We start from the raw sequence: 25173 nt of genomic DNA on the forward strand, positions 1-25173 counted from the left end.
CAAGATTTGCTAGGGTGGGCTGATTCAATATGGTCAGTATCTAGTTTGTTGCAAAAGTCATATGTAATATTATCAACCAATCCTTCAGAAGTGTTGCCCATACACCAGGTATCACAGTGGCACTGAAGCTTAATTCTGCTACTTTAGAGTAACAACCCAAAGGTCTTTGCCACTAACAGAATGCTTCTATCAAACCGAAAGTACTTATTGCCTATCACACAAATGTGTATTGTGGTACATGAATTTCAATTCTGACAGTTATTTGTCAATTGTCATTAACTGATGCATCCTTCAATACCTCTATGAACCAGAATCCACTTCCCAACCAATCAGCATTTTCCTCGCATACAGTATAAATTTTGGTTTTCAACTTGCAAATTCTTGAAACTTAAAGAGTACAAGACTAAAAGTTTCGACAAGATGTTTTGTTTTTTTGTTCAGCAATACTTCCATTCTGTACGATGAACCAATTATTTAAGGTCCTAATGAGTGATGTAGTGTCAACTACATATAAATGCATTGATAACCATTGATTAAAAATGCTTATTTTTGTGTGAAATTAGCTTTTTCAGCTTTATTGGTTACATTTTACCAATGTAATTCTTCAATATACCCCTGCCCAAGAAAAAATTCAAAACAAAACTAAAAAGTACTACATTTTGAAACACTGCCAAAACACAGTGGCTCATGACAGTTTTGCATTTGGTGATTCGTAAATGTGTTTGAATTTCAGAAATATTGTTTTTCAAAATTTTCAAATTTTGCATTTTTGGATGCCAATTGCACCCAAACAGAAACCCTTTTACACGTTATGCACTTAATTATAATGGAATTCTTGAGTGGAATAATTTCTAATTCTTTGGTAAAGTATAGTTATGTCCAAACCTTTAGGGTTTAAAAGGGCAAACTTTAAGCTGCTTCCTAAATATGCACGATTGAACTTGCTCAGGGTGGCAGAATTACTGATATCACTCGGGTTCTATTTAACCTCTTTCTGCTGAATAAAGTTTAACAAAGATGCTTTTAGTGTTGAAATGGCTTATTGTACAGGCTGATATTTAATTTTTAATTGAGTTTTAGAAAGCTTGTAACCCTCTATTTCAAAAGCCATTAACATGACATATGTTCAAATTTTCAAGTACAAGTGAACCTACACCTCCTATTTTTTCAGTATTTCATCACTGTTTTGCAGGAAATATCGAAAGTCATTAATGCATTGTTATGAAGTAATTCCAGAAGGATCTGTGTGCCATTTGTATTTTGACTTGGAATTCATTAAACAAGCAAATCCAGAATGTGATGGGAAGCAAATGGTGTCAAAGTTAATTCAGGTGCTGATACTATATTTGTTTAGCGTTAGTGTCTTGTCTTGGGTTTTTTTTCTCATTGAAGTATTTTATTTGTTTATTTTAGGTCAGTTTCATCAGATTGAAAAAAAAATCCTGCATATAAACAGTGACTTTAATGTAAAAATAACCCAGGCTAGGTCACAAAGATTTAATCAAATAGTAATCTATGTCAAAGTAAAAAAGATTCTTGGTCAAAGAGGTGGATTTTCAAAAAAAGCATTTAACGTTTGAGGCATTGGGGAATTGGGAGTGAATGCAAGTCATTGAGCCCAGGGAATGAGTCAATGAAAGATGGTGCAGGTTACTTGTTATGAGCAGTGAAGCTTTGGATGAGCTAAAGATTGTGAATGCTGGAAAATGTGTGGCATACTAGAAGAGCATAGCATTGGTTCCTGAGGTAACAAAGGCTGATGAACAAGCTAAAAATAATTTTGGCAGCATATGGTCTGTGACGGAGAGGTGGATGATATTTAAAAGTTCTTTCGTAGATGTGGGCACCACTGGCAAAGCCAAGATTTATGCACTATTCTGAATTGCCCTCGAGAAGGTGGTGGTGAGCAGAGTTGAGGAATCTTTGTGATGGAGAGAAAATGGGCTTGGTGGTTTAGAACAACATTAAATAAAATTCCAATGTTGGAAACAATCTGGTTTGACATGAAAGTACCGAAGAAATATAATTGATGTCAAGGGTACAGGATTTCAGACAGAAATGCTTCACGCAGAGGGTTGTGTTTAACTCATCCAGGACTGGATCTCAAGCAAACAATCTGACAATGCTGAGGGAGAGGAAACCTGGAATTTGCTGTCATCTTGTGGAACCTGATAACTTGTATTCAGATCATGTCTCTACATTCTGGTATAATTTTGTACCTACGTTCCTTTATGCATAGGATGGCGCTGGGTCTGACAACCTTTACACTTCTCACTGTATTCCTGTACTTGAGTAAATGTGACAATAAATCTAATTATAATTATCTTATTTCAATGTCTAAAACAATTGTACACTTCTCTAATTGCAGCATTATTTTGTTTCTGGGCTGCTTCCAGGTTTTTATCTTCCAGGCCATAAGACTGTAGGACATAGGAGCAGAAATTAGGCCATTTGGCCCATCAAGTCTGCTTTACTATTCAATCAAGGCTGATAGGTTTTTCAACCCCATTTTCCTGCTTTCTCCCTGTAAACTTTGATCCCTTTAGCGATCAAGAACTTATCTTTTTTTTCAATATACTCAGTGACCTGGCAATCACAGCCTTCTGTGGCAATGAATTCTGCAGATTCACCACTCTGGCTAAAGAAGTTTCTCCTTGCCTCCATTCTAAAAGGTCTTCCCTTGACTCTCAGACTGCCCTCAGGTCCTCATCTTGCCTGCCAATGGAAACATTTTCCCGGTGTTCACTCTGCCCAGGTCAATCAGTATTCTGAAAGTTTCAATTAGATTTCCCCTCATCCTTTTATATTCCATAGAGTACAGTCCCAGAGTCCTCAAACATTCATCAGATGTTCAGCAATCCATTCCATGTTGTTGGCTCATTTTCCAACTCTCCAGTCCTCCCATTTCAGTTCATGTCCCCAGTTTCAATATTCGCTCCTACGTTATTTGTGTATAAAGGTCAACCAGATAATGGATTTTTATAAAACTCTTGAAGTATACAAATGAAACAACAATGTACTAACTTTGTGGTTTTTGCGAATTGCTTAGCCACAAAAGTAAAGTTTCAAGTTAAATATGGGTTAACAGATCTCAGCCTGCAGGGGAAGTGAAACTGCAATTAGTTTTAGTGTCCTGAGGCTAGTGGGATGAAGGTTAGCCAAGTTTCCTGCTTTTGATTACTAAATGATGACCGCTGCTGGAAAATATGCACAGGTGTTAGATTGGACGATAATATCCTCGTAATTTAGTGACTTGCTAACACTTTAAAAAAATGATGTAGGTAATTGAGGACTACTGGTTAGTATGGAATTCGGCCCCAACAAATGAAAACATTCTAATATTCTAAATGCTTCTTTAGTAAATACAGTTTACTTGAACTTGATTTTTGCGAGAACATTCTGTATCAAGACTTAAAATTGTGTGTTCTGTAAATTGATGGTACAGTAAAAATGATATGGTGTACATATTTAAGTACAGAATTTTCTTCTTCATAAAAGAACTTTGTGTGGTTGTGTATGATGTCCTTATCTGATTAGGTACGAACAATAAAACTTTGCTTCCTTTTATTCAGTATCTTTGTCAAAAATTGGAAGAAATACACAAGATAAATTGTTCTGTGAAAGATGTTTTGAACTTGGACTCCAGTACGCATCAAAAATTTAGTCGACACCTAATATTTCATCTTCCTAATGCAGTCTTTAAGAATAATGTGCATGTTGGTAAGTCTTCTGTGATTGCGTTTCTCATAACTAGGTTTGGTGTCTTCATATTGCAACGAAAGCAAAACAGCCCACTATCAACGGGTGCGGACAGCAAGAGCTAATGCTTTATGCAGACTCCTTGTAATGTTACCCTCTCTGCAGCATATTGGGATGTTTGTTCAGTTACAATGGCTAAATGCAAAGGGTCAGGATGAGCAATTGTGAGATTGGAAAATTATTTATTAAAATCTGCACCATCTTTGGAGTGAGTGAAAACATTTATTCAGTCTTAAGTGGTTTTGACCAAAAGGGGCAAGGCTTAATTTAAATAGCATATCTTATAAACTTTGCACATTTTAAATTTATTCAGAACTGAGTCTGCTGTTGATTTCCTTTCCTCTATCTGGGGTTTGCTGAAAGACAGCTGTAGATGAGCCAGAGGCTTTTTACTCATTTATTTTTGATTTTTCACATTCACTATTGTTTTAATATCTTTCTTTAGTATTATTTATTTCGGGAATTCGTATATTGCTAGCTAGGCCAACATTGCCCAAACCCGAACTGCTCTTTAGAAGTTGGTGGACAGCTGCCTGCTTGGGCACTGGAGCTAACAGTGTTGTACATGTACCCACAATGCTGTTCGGAAAGGAGTTCCAGGATTTGACTGAGCAACAACAAAGAAGTAGTGACATAGTTTCAAGTCTGGATAGTGTGCGGCTTGGAGTTTGTACTGCCCTTCCGCCTTCTTCCCATTTAGCTATTATCCAACATGGGCATTATTAAGCAAGAAATTAAAGTAATTGTATGCAACAAATTATTGTGCCTGTGATTACATAACCATACCATTTAACAATAAGATTTGCATTTTATTTTAGGAAGTTTTATAAGAACAATTTTGCAGCCTGTGATTAGACTATTGGAAAAAAGATGTGGAAAAACTGACCAAGATGATGGTTGCAGTGCCTTGCTGTCAACTCACACATTTATTCCAGTCACTCAAGTCTCTAGGAAGAATTCTAGTGTCAGTGGTTGTGAAAATCCCCCCTCAAAAAGGAGTAAGTCTGTATTGTGGGAAAAATTGGATGAAAGCCATATGGACCCGGATCTGTCATTTCTAATTGTCAAAGATATACATGGAAAGGACCAACTGTTTGTGGATTTAGGTAAATGCATTTTAATTTTGATCTATATATGCAGTCAATAATCAAGTAATAACTGACCCCTCTTGGACATGTCCAGGAATAACTCAATTAGTTAGCTAGTCTCAGTTGGCCAATGCAGTGCAGGATGTGGCTGGTTGAGTAGCACCAAGAAATAACGGGAGAATACATTTAAATAATTCCATAAGCTATTACAACAAAAAAATGTAGTTTTGTATTTCTTAATTTTAATGTTTAGGTTTTGAAAAAACAGTGGGCCGTTTTTTCTGAGGAGTCACAGTCAGATTGATGGTAAATTGGAGAGTCATTTTAATAGATCCTTAGGAGTTACACGAGGTTAGTAGCAGCCTAGCTTTTCTGAGTCAGACACAAAATGCTGGAGAAACCGAGCAGTTCCGACAGCATCTGTGTAAAGAGAAAAACAGAGTTGATATTTTGAGCATAATATGACCCTTCTTTGTTCTGCAGCTATTGGGAATCTGAGCTACAAGTAGAAAATGCTGACAAAGTAGTTTCGGAGAAAATCATATATATTAATAATTTATTTTTCTGAGATTGCTAACCACAGTTGCACTTTATGTAATGCAAGGAACTATTTGCCCAAATTTAAATTCTACTTCATAGTTCCTTTCATTAGTTGTAATGTTTAAAATGCAATAAGACTTGTGCTTTGCTTTGATTTTTTTTCTTCTTTTAAAAAGGTGTGTACACAAAGAACAGAAACTTCCGATTGTATAAATCGTCCAAATTGGGAAAGAATACTTGTTTTGAAGTTGCTGAAGACAACCAGTTTGTTCCAAAACCTGAAAAGAATTTTTCTACGGAGGAGCTGTTTTTTCTCAGCTCTTTGGTCAGCAATGTCAGGTAAACCATCTGTAATATCCAGCAATCTTTTGAGAAGTAGGGGGAGAAATCTCTGTTGCAGTATGCAGTGCTATCCCACTGCCTGATGTAAATCTAAAATTGGGTCACATAAAATGATTTGAAATTTTAATCTGATACTTAGTTGTTGTCATTGTTTTCCTGTTCAGCTAGATTTTAAGTTCTTGATAAGAATTAAAGTTCTCCCAGGGTTCTTGCAAATCTTTTTCACTCAACCACTATTATTCAACTTTTTGCTATGTGAGTATTGCATATGTGCATTGTGGCTGTTCAACTTGCTTAAATAATGCTCAAGTAAAAAATGAGGTCTGCAGATGCTGGAGATCACAGCTGCAAATGTGTTGCTGGTCAAAGCACAGCAGGTTAGGCAGCATCTCAGGAATAGAGAATTCGACGTTTCGAGCATAAGCCCTTCATCAGGAATAAGAGAGAGAGCCAAGCAGGCTGAGATAAAAGGTAGGGAGGAGGGACTAGGGGGAGGGGCGATGGAGGTGGGATAGGTGGAAGGAGGTCAAGGTGAGGGTGATAGGCCGGAGTGGGGTGGGGGCGGAGAGGTCAGGAAGAGGATTGCAGGTTAGGAGGGCGGTGCTGAGTTGAGGGAACCGACTGAGACAAGGTGGGGGGAGGGGAAATGAGGAAGCTGGAGAAATCTGAATTCATACCTTGTGGTTGGAGGGTTCCCAGGCGGAAGATGAGGCGCTCCTCCTCCAGCCGTCGTGTAGTTGTGTTCTGCCGGTGGAGGAGTCCAAGGACCTGCATGTCCTCGGTGGAGTGGGAGGGGGAGTTAAAGTGTTGAGCCACGGGGTGATTGGGTTGGTTGGTTCGGGCGGCCCAGAGGTGTTCTCTGAAGCGTTCCGCAAGTAAGCGGCCTGTCTCACCAATAATGCTCAAAACTAATTGTTGTATGAGAAGTTCCGGGAGATCTGATGAAGTCTTACGTAAATGAAAATTTGCTATTTCCAGAAGACTATCTTAGTATATGAAACTTTAATAAAAGTAATGTATTCTAATAAAAATTCATTTTCAGACTTCCTTTTCTACTTTCTCAAGAAAGTTTACATTGTTTTCTTCAAATTTATATTGTTGCACCAGACACTAATCAAATTTTTGGATTATCTTCTGAGAATACAGTTTTGTTCAGATCAATCAAGAAATGAATAGTTTGATCAATCTTTTCATCCATATCATGGGCTATCATATTTGAACAAGTTGTATGCCTGATTATACAAATTTGCTGTTTTCATTGCACCTTAATTTCTACAATGAATTGCAATAATAAAGAGAAACCAAATAATAAATTGCATTCAATGACATTAGTTTTCATGTGATCCAGACCAGCCAATAAAGTTGAATATTTTAAATTGATTTGTAGAAATTCGATGCATGCTACATGGTAATTGTCAGAAAGAATGTCATATATGTTAATACAATTAAAATAAACATCATTTGCAAACTTCTACAATTAAATTACGATGAAAATTTCAGATTTTGTGATGGCATGACAGTTCTGACTTGTGATAGCTCCGATACAGAGGAAACCAAAGGATGGCACATGCAAAATGACCCACATCTTTCTGCATCAGGTATTTTGTTTTTTCATAATCTGTTTGGGTTACTCATAAAGCTGTTTTTGTTATAGTAATTAGCACGGGGTCGAGTCATGGAGTCATACAGCATGGAAGTAGACCCGTCGGTCCATACTGACCAAGTTTCCCAAACTAAACTAGTCCCAATTGCTTGGATTTGGCCCAAATTTCTCTAAATATTTCCTATTCATGTACCTATCCAAATGCCTTTTAAATGTAACTGTACCTGCGTCTACCACTTCCTCTGAAAGTTCATTCTACATAAAGAGAGTCCACGTGATAGAGAGTCGAGGAATAGGGAGAGAGAGCAGTTAAATGCGTGGCTACAGGGATGGTGCAGGAGGGAGGGATTCCGGTTTCTGGACAACTGGGGTCCTTTCTGGGGAAGGTGGGACCTCTATAAAAAGGATGGGCTACACCTGAACCTGAGGGGCACCAGTATCCTTGGGGGGAGGTTTGCTAGTGCTCTTTGGGAGGGTTTAAACTAACTCCGCGGGGGCATGGGAACCAGGACTGTAGCTTTAGGGTACAGGACCTTGAGTGTAGGGAGGTTAGGAATAATGCAGCGATCTCTAAGGAGGGTGCCTGTAACCAGAAAGGTGGATTGAAGTGTGTATACTTCAATGCCAGAAGTATAAGGAATAAGGTAGGTGAACTTGCAGCGTGGGTTGGTACCTGGGACTTCGATGTTGTGGCCATTACAGAGACGTGGGTAGAACAGGGACAAGAATGGCTGTTGCACGTTCCAGGGTTCAAATGTTTTAGTAGGATCAGACATGGGGGTAAAAAAGGGGGAGGCGTGGCATTACTTGTCAAAGACAGTATCACAGCAGTGGAATGGACGATGGAAGAGGACTTGCCATCTGAGGTAGTTTGGGCTGAGGTTAGAAATAGGAAAGGTGAGGTCACCCTGTTAGGTGTTTTCTACAGGCCTCCTAATAGTCCTAGAGAAGTAGAGGATAATATTGCGAGGATGATTCAGGAAAAGAGTGAAGGTAGCAGGGTGTATGGGGGACTTTAACTTCCCAGATATTGACTGGGAGAGCTATAGCTCGAGTTCATTAGATGGGTCGGTGTTTGTACAATGTGTGCAGGATGGTTTCCTGACACAATATGTCGACAGGCCAACAAGAGGGGAGGCTATATTGGATTTGGTTCTAGGTAATGAACCAGGCCAGGTGTTAGACTTGGAGGTAGGTGAGCACTTCGGGGACAGTGACCACAACTCGGTGACTTTTACTTTAGTGATGGAGAGGGATAATCGTGTGCCACAGGGCAAGAGCTATAGCTGGGGGCAGGGAAATTATGATGCAGTGAGGCATGACTTAGGATGTGTGGATTGGAAAAACAGGCTTCAAGAGAAGAACACTAATGAGATGTGGGGATTGTTCAAGGAGCAGCTACTGCGTGTCCTCGATAGGTATGTACCAGTCAGGCATGGTGTAAAGGGCCTTGTGAGGCAGCCGTGGTTTAGTAAGGAATTGGAGTCCCTTGTGAAAGGGAAGAAGGCGGCATATGTAAAGATGAGGCGTGAAGGTTCAGTTGGGGCGATTGAGAGTTATAAGGTAGCCAGGAAGGAGCTAAAGAGGGAGCTAAGAGAAGCGAGAAGGGGACATGAAAAGTCTTTAGCTGGTAGGATTAGGGAAAACCCAAAGGCTTTCTATAGGTATGTCAAGAATAAAAGGATGACTAGGGTAGGTATCGGTCCAGTCAAGGATAGTAGTGGGAAGTTGTGTGTGGAGGCGGAGGAGATTGGAGAGACATTAAATCAGTACTTTTCATCAGTATTCACTCAGGAACAGGACACTGTTGCTGATGTGAATATGGAATCACAAATAATTAGAATGGATGCCCTGGAAATATGCAGGGAGGAGGTTTTGGGAATATTGGAAAGGATGAATATAGATAAGTCTCCTGGGCCTGATGGCATTTACCCCAGGATCCTATGGGAAGCTAGGGAGGAGATAGCAGAGCCATTGGCCTGGATTTTTATGTCGTCATTGTCTACGGGAATAGTACCAGAGGACTGGAGGATAGCGAATGTGGTCCCATTGTTCAAGAAAGGGAGTAGGGATAGCCCTAGTAACTATAGGCCAGTGAGTCTGACTTCAGTGGTGGGCAAAGTCTTAGAGAGAATGGTAAGGGATAAGATTTATGAACATCTGGGTAGGAATAACATGATCAGGGATAGCCAGCATGGTTTTGTGAAGGGCAGGTCGTGCCTCACAAACCTTATTGAGTTCTTTGAGAAGGTGACTAAGGAAGTGGATGAGGGTAAAGCAGTAGATGTTGTGTATATGGATTTTAGTAAGGCGTTCGATAAGGTTCCCCATGGTAGGCTAATGCTAAAACTTCGGAGGTATGGCATTGAGGATACATTAGAGGTTTGGATTAGGAATTGGCTGGCTGGAAGGAGACAGAGGGTAGTAGTTGATGGATTATGTTCATCTTGGAGCGCAGTTACTAGCGGTGTACCACAAGGATCTGTTTTGGGACCATTGCTTTTTGTTATCTTTATAAATGATCTAGAGGAAGGACTTGAAAGCTGGGTAAGCAAGTTTGCAGATGACACAAAAGTCGGTGGAGTTGTGGATAGTGAGGAAGGAAGTGGTAGGTTACAGCGGGATATCGATTAGTTGCAGAGCTGGGCGGAAATGTGGCAAATGGAATTCAATGTAGCTAAGTGCGAAGTCGTTCACTTTGGTAGGAATAACAAGATGATGGATTACTGGGCTAATGGTAGGCTACTTGGTAGTGTGGATGAGCAGAGGGATCTTGGTGTCCATGTACACAGATCTCTGAAAGTTGCCACCCAGGTAAATAGTGCTGTGAGGAAGGCATATGGTGTACTGGGCTTTATTGGCAGAGGAATTGAGTTCCGGAGTCCTGAGGTCATGTTGCAGTTGTATAAGACTCTGGTGAGGCCTCATCTGGAGTATTGTGTGCAGTTTTGGTCGCCATACTATAGGAAGGATGTGGAAGCTTTAGAACGAGTGCAGAGGAGGTTTACCAGGATGTTGCCTGGAATGGTAGGAAAATCTTATGAGGAAAGGCTGAGGCACTTGGGGCTGTTCTCATTGGAGAAGAGAAGGTTTAGGGGAGATCTGATAGAAGTGTATAAGATGATTAGGGGTTTAGATAGGGTAGATACTAAGAACCTTTTACCGCTAATGGAGTCAGGTGTTACTAGGGGACATAGCTTTAAATTAAGGGGTGGTAGGTATAGGACAGATGTTAGGGGTAGATTCTTCACACAGCGGGTTGTGAGTTCATGGAATGCCCTGCCCGTATCAGTGGTGAACTCTCCTTCTTTATGGTCATTTAAGCGGGCATTGGATAGGCATTTGGAAGTTATTGGGCTAGTATAGGTTAGGTAGGATTCGGTCGGCACAACATCGAGGGCCGAAGGGCCTGTACTGCGCTGTATCCTTCTATGTTCTATGTTCTAAAACCATCTGCTGTGTGAAAAGTTGCCCTTCAGGCCCTTTTTAAATCTTTCCCCTCTCACCTTGAAAATATGTGCCCTAGTTTTGAACTCAACCACCTTAGGGAAAAGACCTTTGCTATTCACTTTATGCCCTTTTTGTGATTTTATAAATTCTACGAGTTTATAAACTCAACCTCCTTCGCTCCAGTGAAACAAATCAAAGCCTATCCAGTCTCATCTTATAACTCAAACCCTCCAGTCTTGGCAATATCCTGGTAATTCTTTTCTGAACTCTCTCAAATTTAAGAATATCTTTCCTATAACATGGAAACCAGAACTGTAAACAGTTCCCCAAACTTGGCCTCACCGATGTCCTGTACAACTGCAACATGACATCTCCACTTCTATACTCAGTGGTCTGAGCAATGAAGGCTAGTGTGCTAAACGCCTTCTTCACCATCCTGTCTATCTGTGATGCAACTTTCAAAGAACTATTGACCTATACCCCTAGGTATCTCTGTTAGACAACACTACTCAGGGCCCTACCTTTAACTGTACAAGTCCTGGCTTTGTTTGTTTTACCAAAATACAATGCTTTGCATTTATCCAAATTAAGCTCCATCTGCCACTCCTCAGCCTATTGGCCCAATTCATCAAAATACCTTTGTCACCTAAGATAATCTTCTTCACTGTTGACTCCACCAATTTTGGTGTCTGCAAACTTACTAACCATGCCTCTTAAATTCTCAATAAATAGTTTATATAAAAGACAAACAAAAGTGGACCCAACACCAATCCCTGCATAGGCCTCCACTGCAATGAACAACACTCCACCACCACCATCTGTCTCCCACCGAGAAGCCGATTCTGTCAATCACTAATAGAAAACAGTTTCTTATTTCTTTTAATAAGATCCAAATAGGATTTTCGCTATCTGTTTCAGTGTTAATTTCAAAGTTTACACAGCATTCAGTTGTAGATACATACCCTTTCATTCGTCTAGCTGTTGGCGTCTGAACCACTGACCAGTACATCCATCTCCAATATTTCAAATAAGTGTGGATGTACAAATAAGTACCATAGATGTGGTCACATTAAATTTTACAGTCTATGCCTTTGGCTAAAACCTAGTCTTAGTCCAACTGCTTAAGTGAGATCTGGAAGAGAAAATAACACATTTGAAAACACAATTCTGCTCATTTACTGAAAAGTTAACATCTAGAATATGTTAAATCAGTGAGACAATTTGAAAGATATAAAATAGGATACTTGGAATTAAAATGAAGAGAGAATCAAATAGCTATTTTTTCCTGTGTCTATTGATGAAACAGTAGTATATCAGTAATGTAATCCAGAGGTCTGGACTGAGTCGCAAGACACAACTTCATATCCTAGCCTAGTTGCTGGCAAAATTCACATTTAATAAAAGTTGAATAAAATGGTTCCATTAATAATGGTTATGACATTTTGGATTGACATAAAAACCTGTGTGCTTTGCTCATGGTTCACCTGCAGTGGACAAAATCTGCCAACCTTACCCGGTCTGACCTAGAAATTATTTCAGACCCACAGCAGGTTAATTCCTACCTGCCCTCTAAAATGGCGAAGTAAGCAACTCAGTTTTATCACTATAGTCAGTACCCTCATGACCAGTTATTTTTCCCCTTTGGACTATTACAATCAAAGAATCAACCTTGGTTGAATGAAGAATGCAAGAGAATGCATCAGGAACAGCACTAGGTTTACCTAAAATGAGATATTAGAGATTAAAAAGGTCAATTTGTGTGACAAATTGCGAAGCAGCATGTAAAGAGGAGCAAGGCAATTGTACAATTAGTGAATTAAGAGCAGTTCTTTCTGCATATGGGCATGTACTGCTTCATATCTGAGTAGGTGTGAATGCTACCAAGCACAGTGCAATCATCACTGAGCATCCTCACTTCAGATCTGATAACAGATGATGGTCATTGCTGAAGCAGCTGAAGATGGTTGGGCCTAGAACACTACCCCAAGGAATGCTTGCAGAGCTGTGTTGATAAAATGACTGACCTCCAATAAATATAACCATCTTTCTTTGTTTGGTATGATTTCAAACAGTTGAGAGTTTTTCTCCTGATTCTCATTGATTCCAGTTATGCCACAGCTTCTTAGTGCCACACTCGGTCAAATGAGGCCTTGATTTCAAGGACTGTCATTCTCACCTCACCTCTGGAATTCATGCTTGAACCAAGGTTGTTATGTGATCAGAAGCTGACTGGCCTTGGTGGAACCCAAACAGAACATTAGTGAAGGGGTTATTGCTAAGCATTTATGGCACTGTTGATGACACCTTATGGATGATTGAGAGTAAACTGATGGGGCTGTTGACTGAGGCAGATTTGTCTTACTTAGAACATACAGGATATACCTGTGCAATTTCCACATTGTCGCGTAGATGCCACTGTTGTGGCTGTACTTGATCAGCTTGGTTGTGGACACAGCAAGTATTAGATTAGATTACTTACAGTGTGGAAACAGGCCCTTTGGCCCAACAGGTCCACACCGACCTGCCGAAGTGCACCCACCCAGACCCATTCCCCTACACCGAATGAACACTACGGGCAACTTAGCATGGCCAATTCACCGAACCTGCACATTTTTGGACTGTGGAAGGAAACCGGAGCACCCGGAGGAAACCCACGCAGACATGGGGAGAATGTGCAAACTCCACACAGTCAATCGCCTGAGGTGGGAATTGAACCCGGGTCTCTGGCGCTGTGAGGCAGCAGTGCTAACCACAGTGCTGCCCACATATTAGAGTATGAGTGTTTGGTATTATTATCAGAATATTGTCTGTATCTGTAGCATTTGCGGCATCTGGTCTCTCCAGCTATTTCTGAATATCAGGTGGAGTGCATTTTATGAATTGGCTGAAAATGGCATTGAGGGAAGTAGTGACTTAACGGTAATGTCATTGGACTAGTCCAGAATCCCAGGCTAATGTTCTAGGGATGTGGGATTGAGTCGAACTATGGTAGATGGTGAAATTTGAATTCAGCATGGAATTAAAAGCTCAAATTGCAATCGTGTAACTCAATTGTTTTAAAAACTCATTTGTATAAAGAACTGTAGATGCAGGAGATCTGAAACAAAACTCAGCAGATCTGACTGCAGCTGTGGGAAGAAAGCAGAGTTAATGTTTCAAGTCTGAGTTCAATTTCTGTTTGTGTCAAAGCTAATTCATTAATGCTCCTTAGGGACTAAAACCTATTGTCCTTGCCTGGTTTGGCCTACATGTGACCTGTGACTCACAACAATGTGATGTTGACTCTTAATTGTCCTCTGAAATGGCCCTAACAAACCAATCAGATCAAGAGATATTGGGGATCAGCAATAAATGCTGGCCCAGCCAATGAACCAAAAATGGATGATTTACATGGCACTTGTGGCTGAAAACAAATTTCCTTCTCATTTGCAATGATGTGATGGGCAGCCCCACCATTGAGGATGCAAATATTTGTGCAGCCTCCTTCTCTTATGAGTTATTCAACTGTCCACCACTATTCATGGCTGGATGTGGCAGAACTGCAGATCTTATCCAGTAGTTGTTGGATTGTTTTGCCCGTTATACTGTTTGGCATGCAAGTAGTTCTGTTTTGTAGCTTCATCAGGTTGACAAGTAGTTCCATGGTGTAAGTTTGTCCGGTTGATACTTTACACTGTAAACGTTCGCTACAAATTCTGTCTTACGATCTTATACTCCACAACTACCTGATGAAGGAGCAGTGCTCCGAAAGCTGGTGCTTCCAAACAAACTTTTGAACTATAACCTGGTGTTGTGTGATTTTTAACTTTGTACACTACAGTCCAACACCTGCACCTCTAAATCATGGATACTTCTAGGTTTCCTTGGTGATGGTCCTGCACTTTTCATTAAACCAGGGTTGATCAATGAGCCTAATGATAATGATGGATTTGCTGGGCCTTGATGTTACAGATTATGGTTGAATACAGTTCATGAATGCCCAATATTTAGTCATTAGAAATCTCCCCTTGTAGTAGTGCCATACTTTTAGGGAAGGCTCAGTTAACTTTGGTAGCTGGATGCCTGGTTTGCATCCAGCACAAGCCAAAGTTACTATGAAGGACTCTCATTCCCAACCTTGCTCCTTGCTTGAGAGATGTTGACCCTCTGGTTATATCACCACAAGTCTTCACTCTAATGAGAGAGCTGCCTTTGGTCTGGTATTATGAGGGCAACTTTACTTTCAGTGCCACACTGAGGATATCCTTGGTCTGAAGGACAACTTCTTGACATTACTGATTAGTGGTCAGTCACAGCTGGATCTGTGGCAGACTGATTGCTGAGGATGAAGTTAAATATATGTTTTCTCTCCTGTTAATTCCCTCAACACTTGCTGCAGACCCTGTCTAGCAGTTACATTGTTTAGGACCTGACCAGCTCAGTCAATACAGGTGATATTGAGCCACTCTTGGTGATGGACATTGAAGACTCCATCCAGTGTATATTCTATGCTCTTGCTCCCCTCCAGACTTCCTCCAAATAATTTACAACATGGAGGAGTAATGATCCATCAGTTGAGGAGAGGAGCATAAGGTGGAGGGTATTTTCTTGTCCATGTTTGACCTGATACCATGAGACTTAAGAGTCTAGAAGCTATTTTGATTACATCAAGGGCAACTCCTTGCCAAATTGTACTACTGTGCTGATCTTTGTTGGACCGGTCCTATATATATGTCAGGGCATACCCAGGGGTGGTGGCGGCGGCGGCGGTGGCGTCTGGAACATTGTCATACTCACTAAATTATATCTTACAGATAATGACAGGCTGTTGCTTGACCAGTCTGAGAGATCTTCCAAATTTTAGCCCTGACCTCCAAATGTTAGTGAAGAACACTTTCAGGTTGAAATTTCCCATGTTGTTTCCATTGACCTAAACTGATGCCAGGTGGATTGTCAGTTATTTCCTTGAGACCATTTAGTGGTTTTGAAGCACCAACAGCTTGCTATTTTCATTTCTTTGGTCAGTTAAGATTCAACAACATTGTTGTGGTTCTGTTCGCCGAGCTGGGAGTTTTTGTTGCAACAAAAACTCCCAGCTCGGCGAACAGAACCACAACAACGAGCACCCGAGCTACAAATCTTCTCACAAACATTCAACAACATTGCTGTGGGTCTAGGGTCACACGTAGGCTAAACTAAGTAAAGATTGCAGACATTGATGAACCTGAAGTGTTTTACAGCATTGGTTTCCTGGTTGTTATTAAACCAGAGCACCCAGAGGAAACCCATGCAGGCACTGGGAGAATATGCAAACTCCACACACACAGTCACCCAAGGAAGGAATTGAACCTGGGTCCCTGGCGCTGTGAGCCACCTTGCTATGATTTTCTGACCTTTTAGAAAAGAATTCTTCTCAGAACAAATTGATTTTTTAAAATAGAGACAGATAGGTTTCAAAGTACCAAGAATAATATTAATGCATATTTATCAAAGCTGATTTGTTTTACAGATATGTTTGGTTACCATTGTTCACCGTACCCAGAGATTGACAGTTTTATTACTCGTCAAGTAAACAAAGGAGGAATACAAGGTGGTAAGTTTCAATCCCTTCAGCTTTAAATCCCAATTCATTAGGAAAGCAGAGCTATTAATTTCACGTAACACTGATTTCAAAACAGCTTTAATATAATTTATTTCCTTAGTCTTGCGCCGATGGAATTATTTCTCTTCTGAAGAACTGATTGTGTATGATATCAGCAAAAACCACTGGTGTGACAACATTGGAAGAGCTCATAAACGCAACCATATAATGTAAGTACAGTTCACAAATTGTTAAATGATCTATGCAGGCTTCTCTGCAATCATTGGGGCACTCAAAACATGCAGCATCTGGATAGAAAGGTTAATGTTTCTGGTCAGTGACCTTCAGAACTGATGAAGTGACATTGACCTTAAACAATAACTCTCACACGTGCTTAAATAATCCCTTACAATTCATACAGATAATTGTATGACTATTAAAAATATTCCAAAAGATGGTAGAGCTACTTAAAGTCAAAGCATACTGTCAGTAGGTTAGTAAGATAACAAGGTTTGAAAAGATTGTATTCTCCTATAGTACAACTCTACAAACCACCTGTCATAAAATATATTCAGTGAATCTGACTTCAACTCCATGCCTTATGTTGCAATCAACTTTCTCTCAAATATACAAACTTCAGCATTCACTGCTATACTTGTCTGAAGTTTGATCATAAATACATTTTTAAAAAATATTATTTATTTCTTGCAGAAAAATATAGTGCATGGTTGAGTTCTGCAATTAATTAATGGCTGGTAGCAATTTTTTTTCTACTGAGGGATCCAATGCAGTTAATTATATTGTACTATTTTTGTTTTGTAGGATTGTCGTTGACTTGAAGAGGGGAATCTGGTACCAGAAATGTTATGATCCTGTTTGCCGAACTCAAAAGTTCAAATCTGAAAGTGAGGACTAATTTTATTCTATTGAATATTTGAAGTTTCATTAGTAGTCTTCTGTAGACTAACTTATGCTAAATTCCTTTTAAATTCAAGATCACCCATTACCCCAGGAATGCTGTTTGGATTTCCTCATTGATATGGTACGTTATGAAACAAATGTTTAGATCAATATCAAAATAGTGATGTAGAAGCTGAAAATAAATCATTTGAGCTTGTAATAATAGTCATTTCCAGTGTAATAAGCTGCAATTTAACAAATGAAGCATCTTATTTCATTGTATTGAAGACCTAATGACTTCTGTCCCTATTAGCATGCTAATTATGTACATAAACAAGATGGACCAGTTTTCCTGTTTTCACTTTTGGAATATGTTGAAGAATATCTGAAAGTAGGTCAATGAGAAAAGGACATTAGCAAGGCATATAAATGGCAGATGATGACAAGTGTAGGGGGAGCACTTTCGTGGAAGAACATTGAAACAAAATATAAAATATCAGGTAAAATCCTAAAGGGAGATTAGGACAGAAAGACCTTGGTGTACGAATGAACAGATTTTTGAAGGTAACACTGATAGGTAGAGAGAGCAGTTAATAAAAGCAGAGTGTTCTCAATTCTATATGATTAAGCACAAGTGGATGCAGCATCAATTTCCCACCCATTTGATTCATTCATTTGTGCTGTCCTCTGCTATTTTACATCATCTACAGATGTAACATTAAGCTCAAAGCCAATATATTTTCACTGAATGAACATTTTATATAGGAGGATCCAGCTGAAATGTATGTTCTCACCAAATGTTTGTTAATTGTTGCAGGGATATCAACTTATCCATATATTTCCTTTAATATCATCTGAAAATTAGTTCTTACTAACCAACAGCAAATTTGTTTGAAATGGAATCTTTCTTTCAGGATAATGAATTTGTTTTTACCATGGATGAAGATGGGAACATTGAAGCAAGTCAAATCAATGTACCTCCAACAGACACCAATTTGCATCTTGGTAACATTTGGGTACAACCTGGAACACAATGTTCTGTCCTTATGGAAAATAGAGCTTTTATTGATAATGATGATGATGATGATGATGCAATGTTATTAGAAGCTGTTGAAGACTCTGAATTCAATATTAATCTTAATATACAGTCAGAGTTGAGTAATAAGGAGCCTGAAATACTTTCTGATAATGACTTACTGGCAGCTGTGAAGGAACTGGAGGCATTTACAAGCATGGGTACAAAATAGATGCTGCAAATACATACTGGTCTCCACAGTGAAAGTTTTTGATAAACCCCTTTTTTGTTTCAAATTGGTCAGAATCTGTTTTCAGGAATTCCAAAGTGTAGTTCTCGGGAAATCTTATAGCTCTTCTGTTCTTCTATTTACAGCATTCAGGACTTTTGTTTCCTCCATTAGGCATTGTAAGAAAATAATGTTTGACATTTTATGACATCCACATAAAAGTGTAAAAATCAGTATATTTGTAAAACATTTTGCTATAAGAAATACATTAAGTATATAGAACCTTTATTTTGATAGACAAATGCATACAATTTTACTTTGTTTTCTATTAAATTTGACTCTTCAAACAAATTTGTAATACTGAAAGCTTTCATCTATATTTTAACATTAAAAAACACCTTGAAGATAAACTACAAAGTTTGTTTTATTTATACAAACCACATCAGTAAAGATTATGCATACTGATAAATAATGGGTAAATTTTGTGGTTTCTACATCAGTAGCAATTAGGAATTAGAAAGCCTATACCTCTACCAGACTCTTAATCAAATCTTCCACCATAATTTAAAATGACTGGCAAATTAGAGGGGCTTCCTTGCTGGCACATACACTCCGCTGAAGATAAATGAAAAGCAGGTGAACAGTCAATCCAGCAGCCTCAAGAACATGTACCAAAATTGGGCAATTAACACTGCTTTTTGGAAGATGAGCTCTTTACTGGACCCCTGGGCTACATACTTGTCGAACTGTTTTGCTGCTTCTCCAGTGATTGCTGTAATTTTGCATTTATTATCTGCAGCTGTTTTTCTGCTCCCAGAATTCCACGTGCTTCTAGCAACAAAGCAGGAAAGCTGGAAGTGTTATACTGTAAATTAGAAAATAAAATTAAAACCAATTGCAAAAGAATATTATACAAATAACTGTCATTCTTATCTTTTGAAATTTTGAATATCCAAAAGTAGTGAAAAATGGGGGAAATTTCTGTCTCTTTATTGTGAGCAAGACATATTAGAAGCATTGTAGATTACCAAGTTGGCTCAGTTGTAGAAAGAAAATAAGAACGTAAGTCAGGTCAAATTGCTTTTTTTTTTACTGTCTCCTTGCTACTACTTCTCTCAACCTTTCCACTCTTAACTATCAGACTACTCATCTACCAGACTCAACAAGCACAAATTTTGCAACACCAAGTAGCATACCAACCTGAGCCAGAACTCTAGAGTCAAGTCCAAACCCAAGACTTGATGGCCAAGGAAGCTCAGTCTTTGAGTATGCATACAGTACAGGTTGATGATTTTCTTTTAAATCAACAGCATAAAGTGTCATGGAGATAAAGAGAGTATAACAAATTGAGGGAATAGTGTATCAAGATGGATGGAAAATTAGCAGACAGAAGCAAGGAGTTGGAATAAATAGTTTTTTTTTCTGAATGGCAGACATTGACTAGTAGGGTACCAGTGATGGGTACAAGGATCCAGTTATTAACAATATGCTAATGTGTTAATGATTTAGATGAGGGAACTCAATGTAATATCTCCAGATTTGCAGATAACACAATATGGACAGGGCAGATAAATCAATGAAAGAGGAGATGGTGCAGTGGGTAAAGATTCTAATTTTTGAATCATTGCAACTTTTTCTGAGGCAGAAAAGACCTATTCAAATTGAGGAGTTTCACCCATATCCTGGCAGGGAGATCTGTTAGTGATATTCGGGAGCCTTTAAACTAGTTGTGTGGGGATAGTTGATCTCGTTGATCTATGTGTGGAACCACAGAGGTTAGACAGATACTAAACAAAAATTTCATATCAGTTTTTACTGTACAGAAAAAAAATGGAAGCAAGGGAACTTAGGGGAAATAAATATTGATGTCCTGAAATCAATCCACATTACAGAAGAGGAAGTGCTGGAGGTGTATCCCAGAATATTTTGAAAAGTTAGGGAAAAAAAATTGCAGGATCCCTAGCAGAGATATTTGTATCACAGCTGAGGTGGCAGCTAACTGAAGGGTGGCTAATGTGCCTTAATTTAAGAAAGGCTATAAGGAGATGCCGAGGAACTACAGACTTGGGAGTTGACAACAGTGGTGGTTAGGTTGTTGAGAAGATTGAGGGGTAGGATTTACATGCATTTGGAGAGGCAAGGACTGATTAGGAATAGTCAACATGGTTTTGCTCATGGGAAATTGTGTCTCACAAACTTGATCGAGTGTTTTGAGGATGTAACCAAAAAGATTGATGAAAGCAGCGTGATAGAAATGGTCTACTTGGCTTTTGACAGGTTCCACATGGTGGACTAATTAACAAAGTTAGATCACTTGAGATTCAGGAAGAGCTTGCCAATTGAATACAAAATTGGCTTGGTGGTAGAAGGGTTATTTTCTAGACTGGAGGTCTGTCACCAGCAGTGTTCTGCAGGGATCAGTCCTGGAACCACTTCTAGTTTGAGAATTTAGGAGGCAGAGTTCATAAGTTTGGAGATGACATCAAAATTGGCGCAATAGTTGACAGTGAAAAAGGTTATCTAAGATGACAAAGGGATTTTGATCAATTGGATCAATGGACTGAGGAGTGGCAGATGGAGTTTAATTTGGATAAATGTGAGGAACTGCATTTCGGTAAACAAAGTTTACATAGTTAACGGTAGGGCCCTGGGTAGTGTCAAACAAAAAGACTTGACAGTTCAGGTACATAGTTCTTTGAAGGTTGTGTCACAGATAGAGAGGGTGGTTAAGAAGGTGTTTAGCATGCTTGCCTTGATTGCTTAGATCACTTGAGGATAGGAGTTGGGATGTAATGTAGCAGTTGCACAGGATGTTGGTGAGGCCATCTAGCCTAATATAGGGAGGATTTTATTAATTTGGAGATGGTTCAGAAAAGATTTACCAAAGTGTTGCTGGGAATGGAGGGTTTGAGTTATAAGGAGAAGCTGGGACTTGAGGTTGAGGAGTCACCTTACGGAGTTTTATAAAATCATGAGGGGCATAGATAATGTGAATAGCAAAGGTCTTTTCCCTAGGGTGGCTGAGTTCCTCAGTGGGCATATGTTCAAGGTGAGAGGGGGAAGATTTAAAAAGGAACCTGAAGGCAACTTTTCACACAGAAGGTTTTTTTTAATGTGGAATGAACTGTCAGAGGAAGTGGTAGATGCAAACATTTACAACATTTAAGAGACATTTGGACAGGTACACAAATAGGAAATGTTTAGAGGGATAGGGGCCAAATGCAGGCAAGGACAACTAGTTTAGTTTGGGAAACTTGGTCGGCATGGACTAATGGGTCTGTTTCCATGCTGTAAGACTCTATGACTATCTCTGTGCTTATAACTATAACAAAAGCAGCTTTAGAAGTAACCAACAACAAATTAAAGGAGTTCTTTGTTTATCTATCGGAGAGATTTATAAACAAATTATGAAAATCAAAATACCTGATGCAGAAGGATATGGGTTATCTTGAACATGCTATCCTTTAGTTTCCTTTGTATCAGAACTGTTATTGCTGTCACAAAATCATTTAGCTAGGTACCTGAATAGGAATGGTTGCACTTCAAAATGCATGTTTTTCCATTCAATTTTAAATAATTTAAAGCCTGCATTTAGCATCTTCCCTTCTTAAACTCCCATTCTTCTCTAGACCATTAAAATCCTTAACAAAATCTATGACTTTAGTCCAATTCCTTGCTCATCTTTGCTTTCTAGTAGAAAGAAAATCATCCGTTTCTTCCTGTGAAACACATTTAGAATGTCTCTACTTTTCAGGCTAGACTCTATGGAAAAGGGAGCTGCTGACACTGTTGGTGTATCTCTAGCTTGCTAACATAAATCAAGTTGGTTGACCCTGCTCAAGGGCAAGGTTGTCAGAACCTGAACCTCTCTGTGACTGACTAAGTTATAAAATAGCATTTTACAGATAAGCAGCACCAATGGATATAAAAAGTGTCTTACCGTTTGTTTCTCACCAGGGTGTTTGCTTCTATGTTCAATATATTCTGCTTGCAGTTGTTTAAAACCAGACAGGAATTGTGTTGCATGTAGCAAATCTGATTTCTTTTGACTTAATTCAGAATACTCTTTCCGTAAGTATTTGAGTTGTACTTCCTGCCTGTAAACAATCATAATATTATTTTCAAATTTTGATTAGTAATGAAAGAAATTCAACTGATCTAAGGTAACTGGATTATAATTTAAATTATTAGTAATGCCACCACTGTGCATTTAAATATGTTATATTTCATTCCTGTGGTGCAATACTAGAATCAAGTACCTCACATCAACTCGCTTGCAAGAAAATATTAATAGAGATTATACTCGAAACAAAGATGTAAGCACAACCATAAACTGGGTCAAAATGATGGATTTAAAATAAAATAAAATTTAGCATTACTCATTCAATTCCTTCTGAGCTACTAGAAACTGCTGTCTTGTCCTGTTGAAAGTTGTCATCACCTATCAATATTGAATATTAGGTAATGTCAGCTCAATTTTCAACATTATACAATACTGAAAACATTAAATATTAACATCACGTCCCATAGTTACCCTTGCATTTGCTCTTTCCAAATTCTTCAGATCTTTCACTTGACTGATCTTTAAAAGAAGAGAAATTATGTTGTCAATCTGGATGGGCAAACATATCATGTGAAAAACCTGTCTCTAGTAAATTTTCCGTTTGAACAATTTGGACAAATTACGTTTGGTCAATTACGAATGAAAATGTTGAGATATGGAATATTATTCAAGAAAATAGAACACTAACTTTAAAGAAGGTGGCCAGCTCCAAACTAGCAGTTTGAATATCATTCTACATCAAAAATACTACCCCAACAGCCAAATATATTTTTCTGGTTGATTTGGTTAATTAACTTTAAAAATCATTTTGAGGAAAGCCCACGTGATAGAAGACACAGCCGTAGCATTGACATAAAATTGACTGAGTGACAGAAATCAGAGCACAGCTATGAACTTTGTCTATCCTTTTAAAGAAAATGTATAATATAGGATCCCTCAGGTGTTGGTGAATCATTCCTTTTTTTGATACATATTAATAATCTAGCCTTGGACATGAAGAACATAATTTCAAAACTTGCAGGAAAGTATTCAGGATAAAAGAAAGAAACAGATATATTTCATGAGGGAATAGGCTTGTGAATTTGGCAGAAAAGTGGCAGGAGATGTTTATTGCAGGGAAGTGCGAAAGTTTATACAGGAACAGAGACCTGATGTTATATGTACCTAGATTGTTGAAGGTAATAGAGCAGGCTGAAAAAGTGATTAAAAAAGGCACACAGAGTCCTGAGTTTTAAAACAGATATAGAATACAACAGAAAGGAAGGATGTGAAGAATCTTAATAAAACACTGATTCAAACTCCACTCAAGTTGCGTATTCAATTCTGGGCACCACACTTTAGGATGTACAGGCTTTAGAAAAGATGCAGCAAAGTCCCAGGGATTTCAGTTACAAGGATAGATTGCAGATGCTAGGATCGTCCTAGAGAAGATCGAGGGGTTTTAGGCAGATTAGGCATTGTTCCTATTGCCAGAAAGACAGCAGACACAACTGAAGGGGAATGGCAAAAGAGCCACAAGAAAAATGAGGAAAAATGTGTTTACACACACCAAGTCGTTAGGATGCACTGCCTGAGAATCTGCAGCAGGCAAATTCAGTCATAGCTAACAAAAGGCAATAGATAAACATCTTCAGAGAAAAAGATGCAGGGCTTCCTGGAAAGAATAGGAGAGTGAGATTAAGTAGTTGCATCTGCAGAGAGCTGGCACAGACATAATGGGCCAAATAGTCTCTTTTAGTGTTGTCATCATTACATGAAAATTGGCTATTTGGCTGAATGGGTCTGCGCCCCTATTGAAAGTTAATACGATCCTCTTCCCGCTCTAGTTACTTCACATTCATCCTCTTGAACCCCTTTAAAAATTTTCAAAAGTACACCAGGTCATCCTTTAGTTTTCCCAGATGAAAGAGCGCAAGCTTGCGAGATCATTCCTGCCGGTTGCCTTCATGAAATTCTGGTCAAACTCCTCATAGATCTTTTCTAAACTTTCTTCCCCAAAAGAAAATATGCTATTTGGAGAATACTATTTGATCAGAACTGCATTATTATGACTGAGATAAGAGGAATGCACTGTTTTTCCACTAATTCAGGTGTTTCAACAAATTTTATCCAATGACCAATTGTACGCTCACTCTTCTTGCACTTAAAACAAAGAACCAATAACCAGGTTGCTTTAATAAATAAGTTACTGTATAATATTTTTAAAATCTTCATTGAAGAACAGGTTAACAGTTTGTAATATTACATTTTAAATGTTTACCCCTCTATATAACTGAAAATGCACATCAAGGGGAAACAAAATCAGATTCCTCTGCAAAGATTCAGTTTAGAAAAAAAACATTTTTATCTAAGTTCTTGAAGACAAAAAGAATAAAGGTTTGAGGTTTGGCAGGTGGCTGTCAGTCTGACATCCTTCGCATGCATAGATAAATGTCACCAAATCTCAGCAGAAATCTCTGGGATCTTGGGAGCTGCAGCTTGCTCAGTATAAAGTATCACAAGGTCTTTCAATCAATTAAGGAGACATCAGGATTCATCAAGAAAAGGTGCTTCAGACATAGGAGATTGTAATATCCAATTATTTGTCAAGTCTTTGGCTGACAAATGCAATTGCTAACTCCAAC

At 38.8% G+C, this 25173-nt stretch overlaps 2 protein-coding genes across 8 annotated transcripts in view; one reads left to right on the forward strand and one right to left on the reverse strand.

The window, feature by feature from the left end:
- Positions 1-25173, forward strand: part of primpol (primase and polymerase (DNA-directed)) — a 36627-nt gene that overhangs the window by 8225 nt on the left and 3229 nt on the right. The window contains exons 4-13 of one of the 5 annotated variants that reach the window (XM_060835247.1): positions 1193-1331; positions 3573-3720; positions 4578-4865; positions 5564-5726; positions 7230-7327; positions 16271-16354; positions 16464-16572; positions 17165-17247; positions 17338-17384; positions 18157-18848. In XM_060835247.1, the coding sequence (XP_060691230.1) occupies positions 1193-1331; positions 3573-3720; positions 4578-4865; positions 5564-5726; positions 7230-7327; positions 16271-16354; positions 16464-16572; positions 17165-17247; positions 17338-17384; positions 18157-18489 (1492 nt within the window). In that variant the 3' untranslated portion in view covers positions 18490-18848. Of the gene's footprint in view, positions 1-1192; positions 1332-3572; positions 3721-4577; positions 4866-5563; positions 5727-7229; positions 7328-16270; positions 16355-16463; positions 16573-17164; positions 17248-17337; positions 17385-18156; positions 18850-25173 lie in introns of those variants that run through there. The other 4 variants (XM_060835254.1, XM_060835262.1, XM_060835265.1 and 1 more) reach the window with 4 other exon arrangements.
- Positions 18831-25173, reverse strand: part of cenpu (centromere protein U) — a 43723-nt gene continuing 37380 nt past the window's right edge. For 2 of the 3 annotated variants that reach the window (XM_060835281.1, XM_060835290.1), the window contains exons 10-13: positions 23021-23068; positions 22866-22927; positions 22427-22583; positions 18831-19351 (exon numbers count right to left, since the gene is read on the reverse strand). In XM_060835281.1, the coding sequence (XP_060691264.1) occupies positions 19217-19351; positions 22427-22583; positions 22866-22927; positions 23021-23068 (402 nt within the window). In that variant the 3' untranslated portion in view covers positions 18831-19216. The remainder of the gene's footprint in view (positions 19352-22426; positions 22584-22865; positions 22928-23020; positions 23069-25173) is intronic. The other variant, XM_060835272.1, reaches the window with a different exon arrangement.

This window comes from Hemiscyllium ocellatum, chromosome 2 (genome assembly GCF_020745735.1).
Source record: "Hemiscyllium ocellatum isolate sHemOce1 chromosome 2, sHemOce1.pat.X.cur, whole genome shotgun sequence".
Taxonomy (NCBI): Eukaryota; Metazoa; Chordata; class Chondrichthyes; order Orectolobiformes; family Hemiscylliidae; genus Hemiscyllium; species Hemiscyllium ocellatum.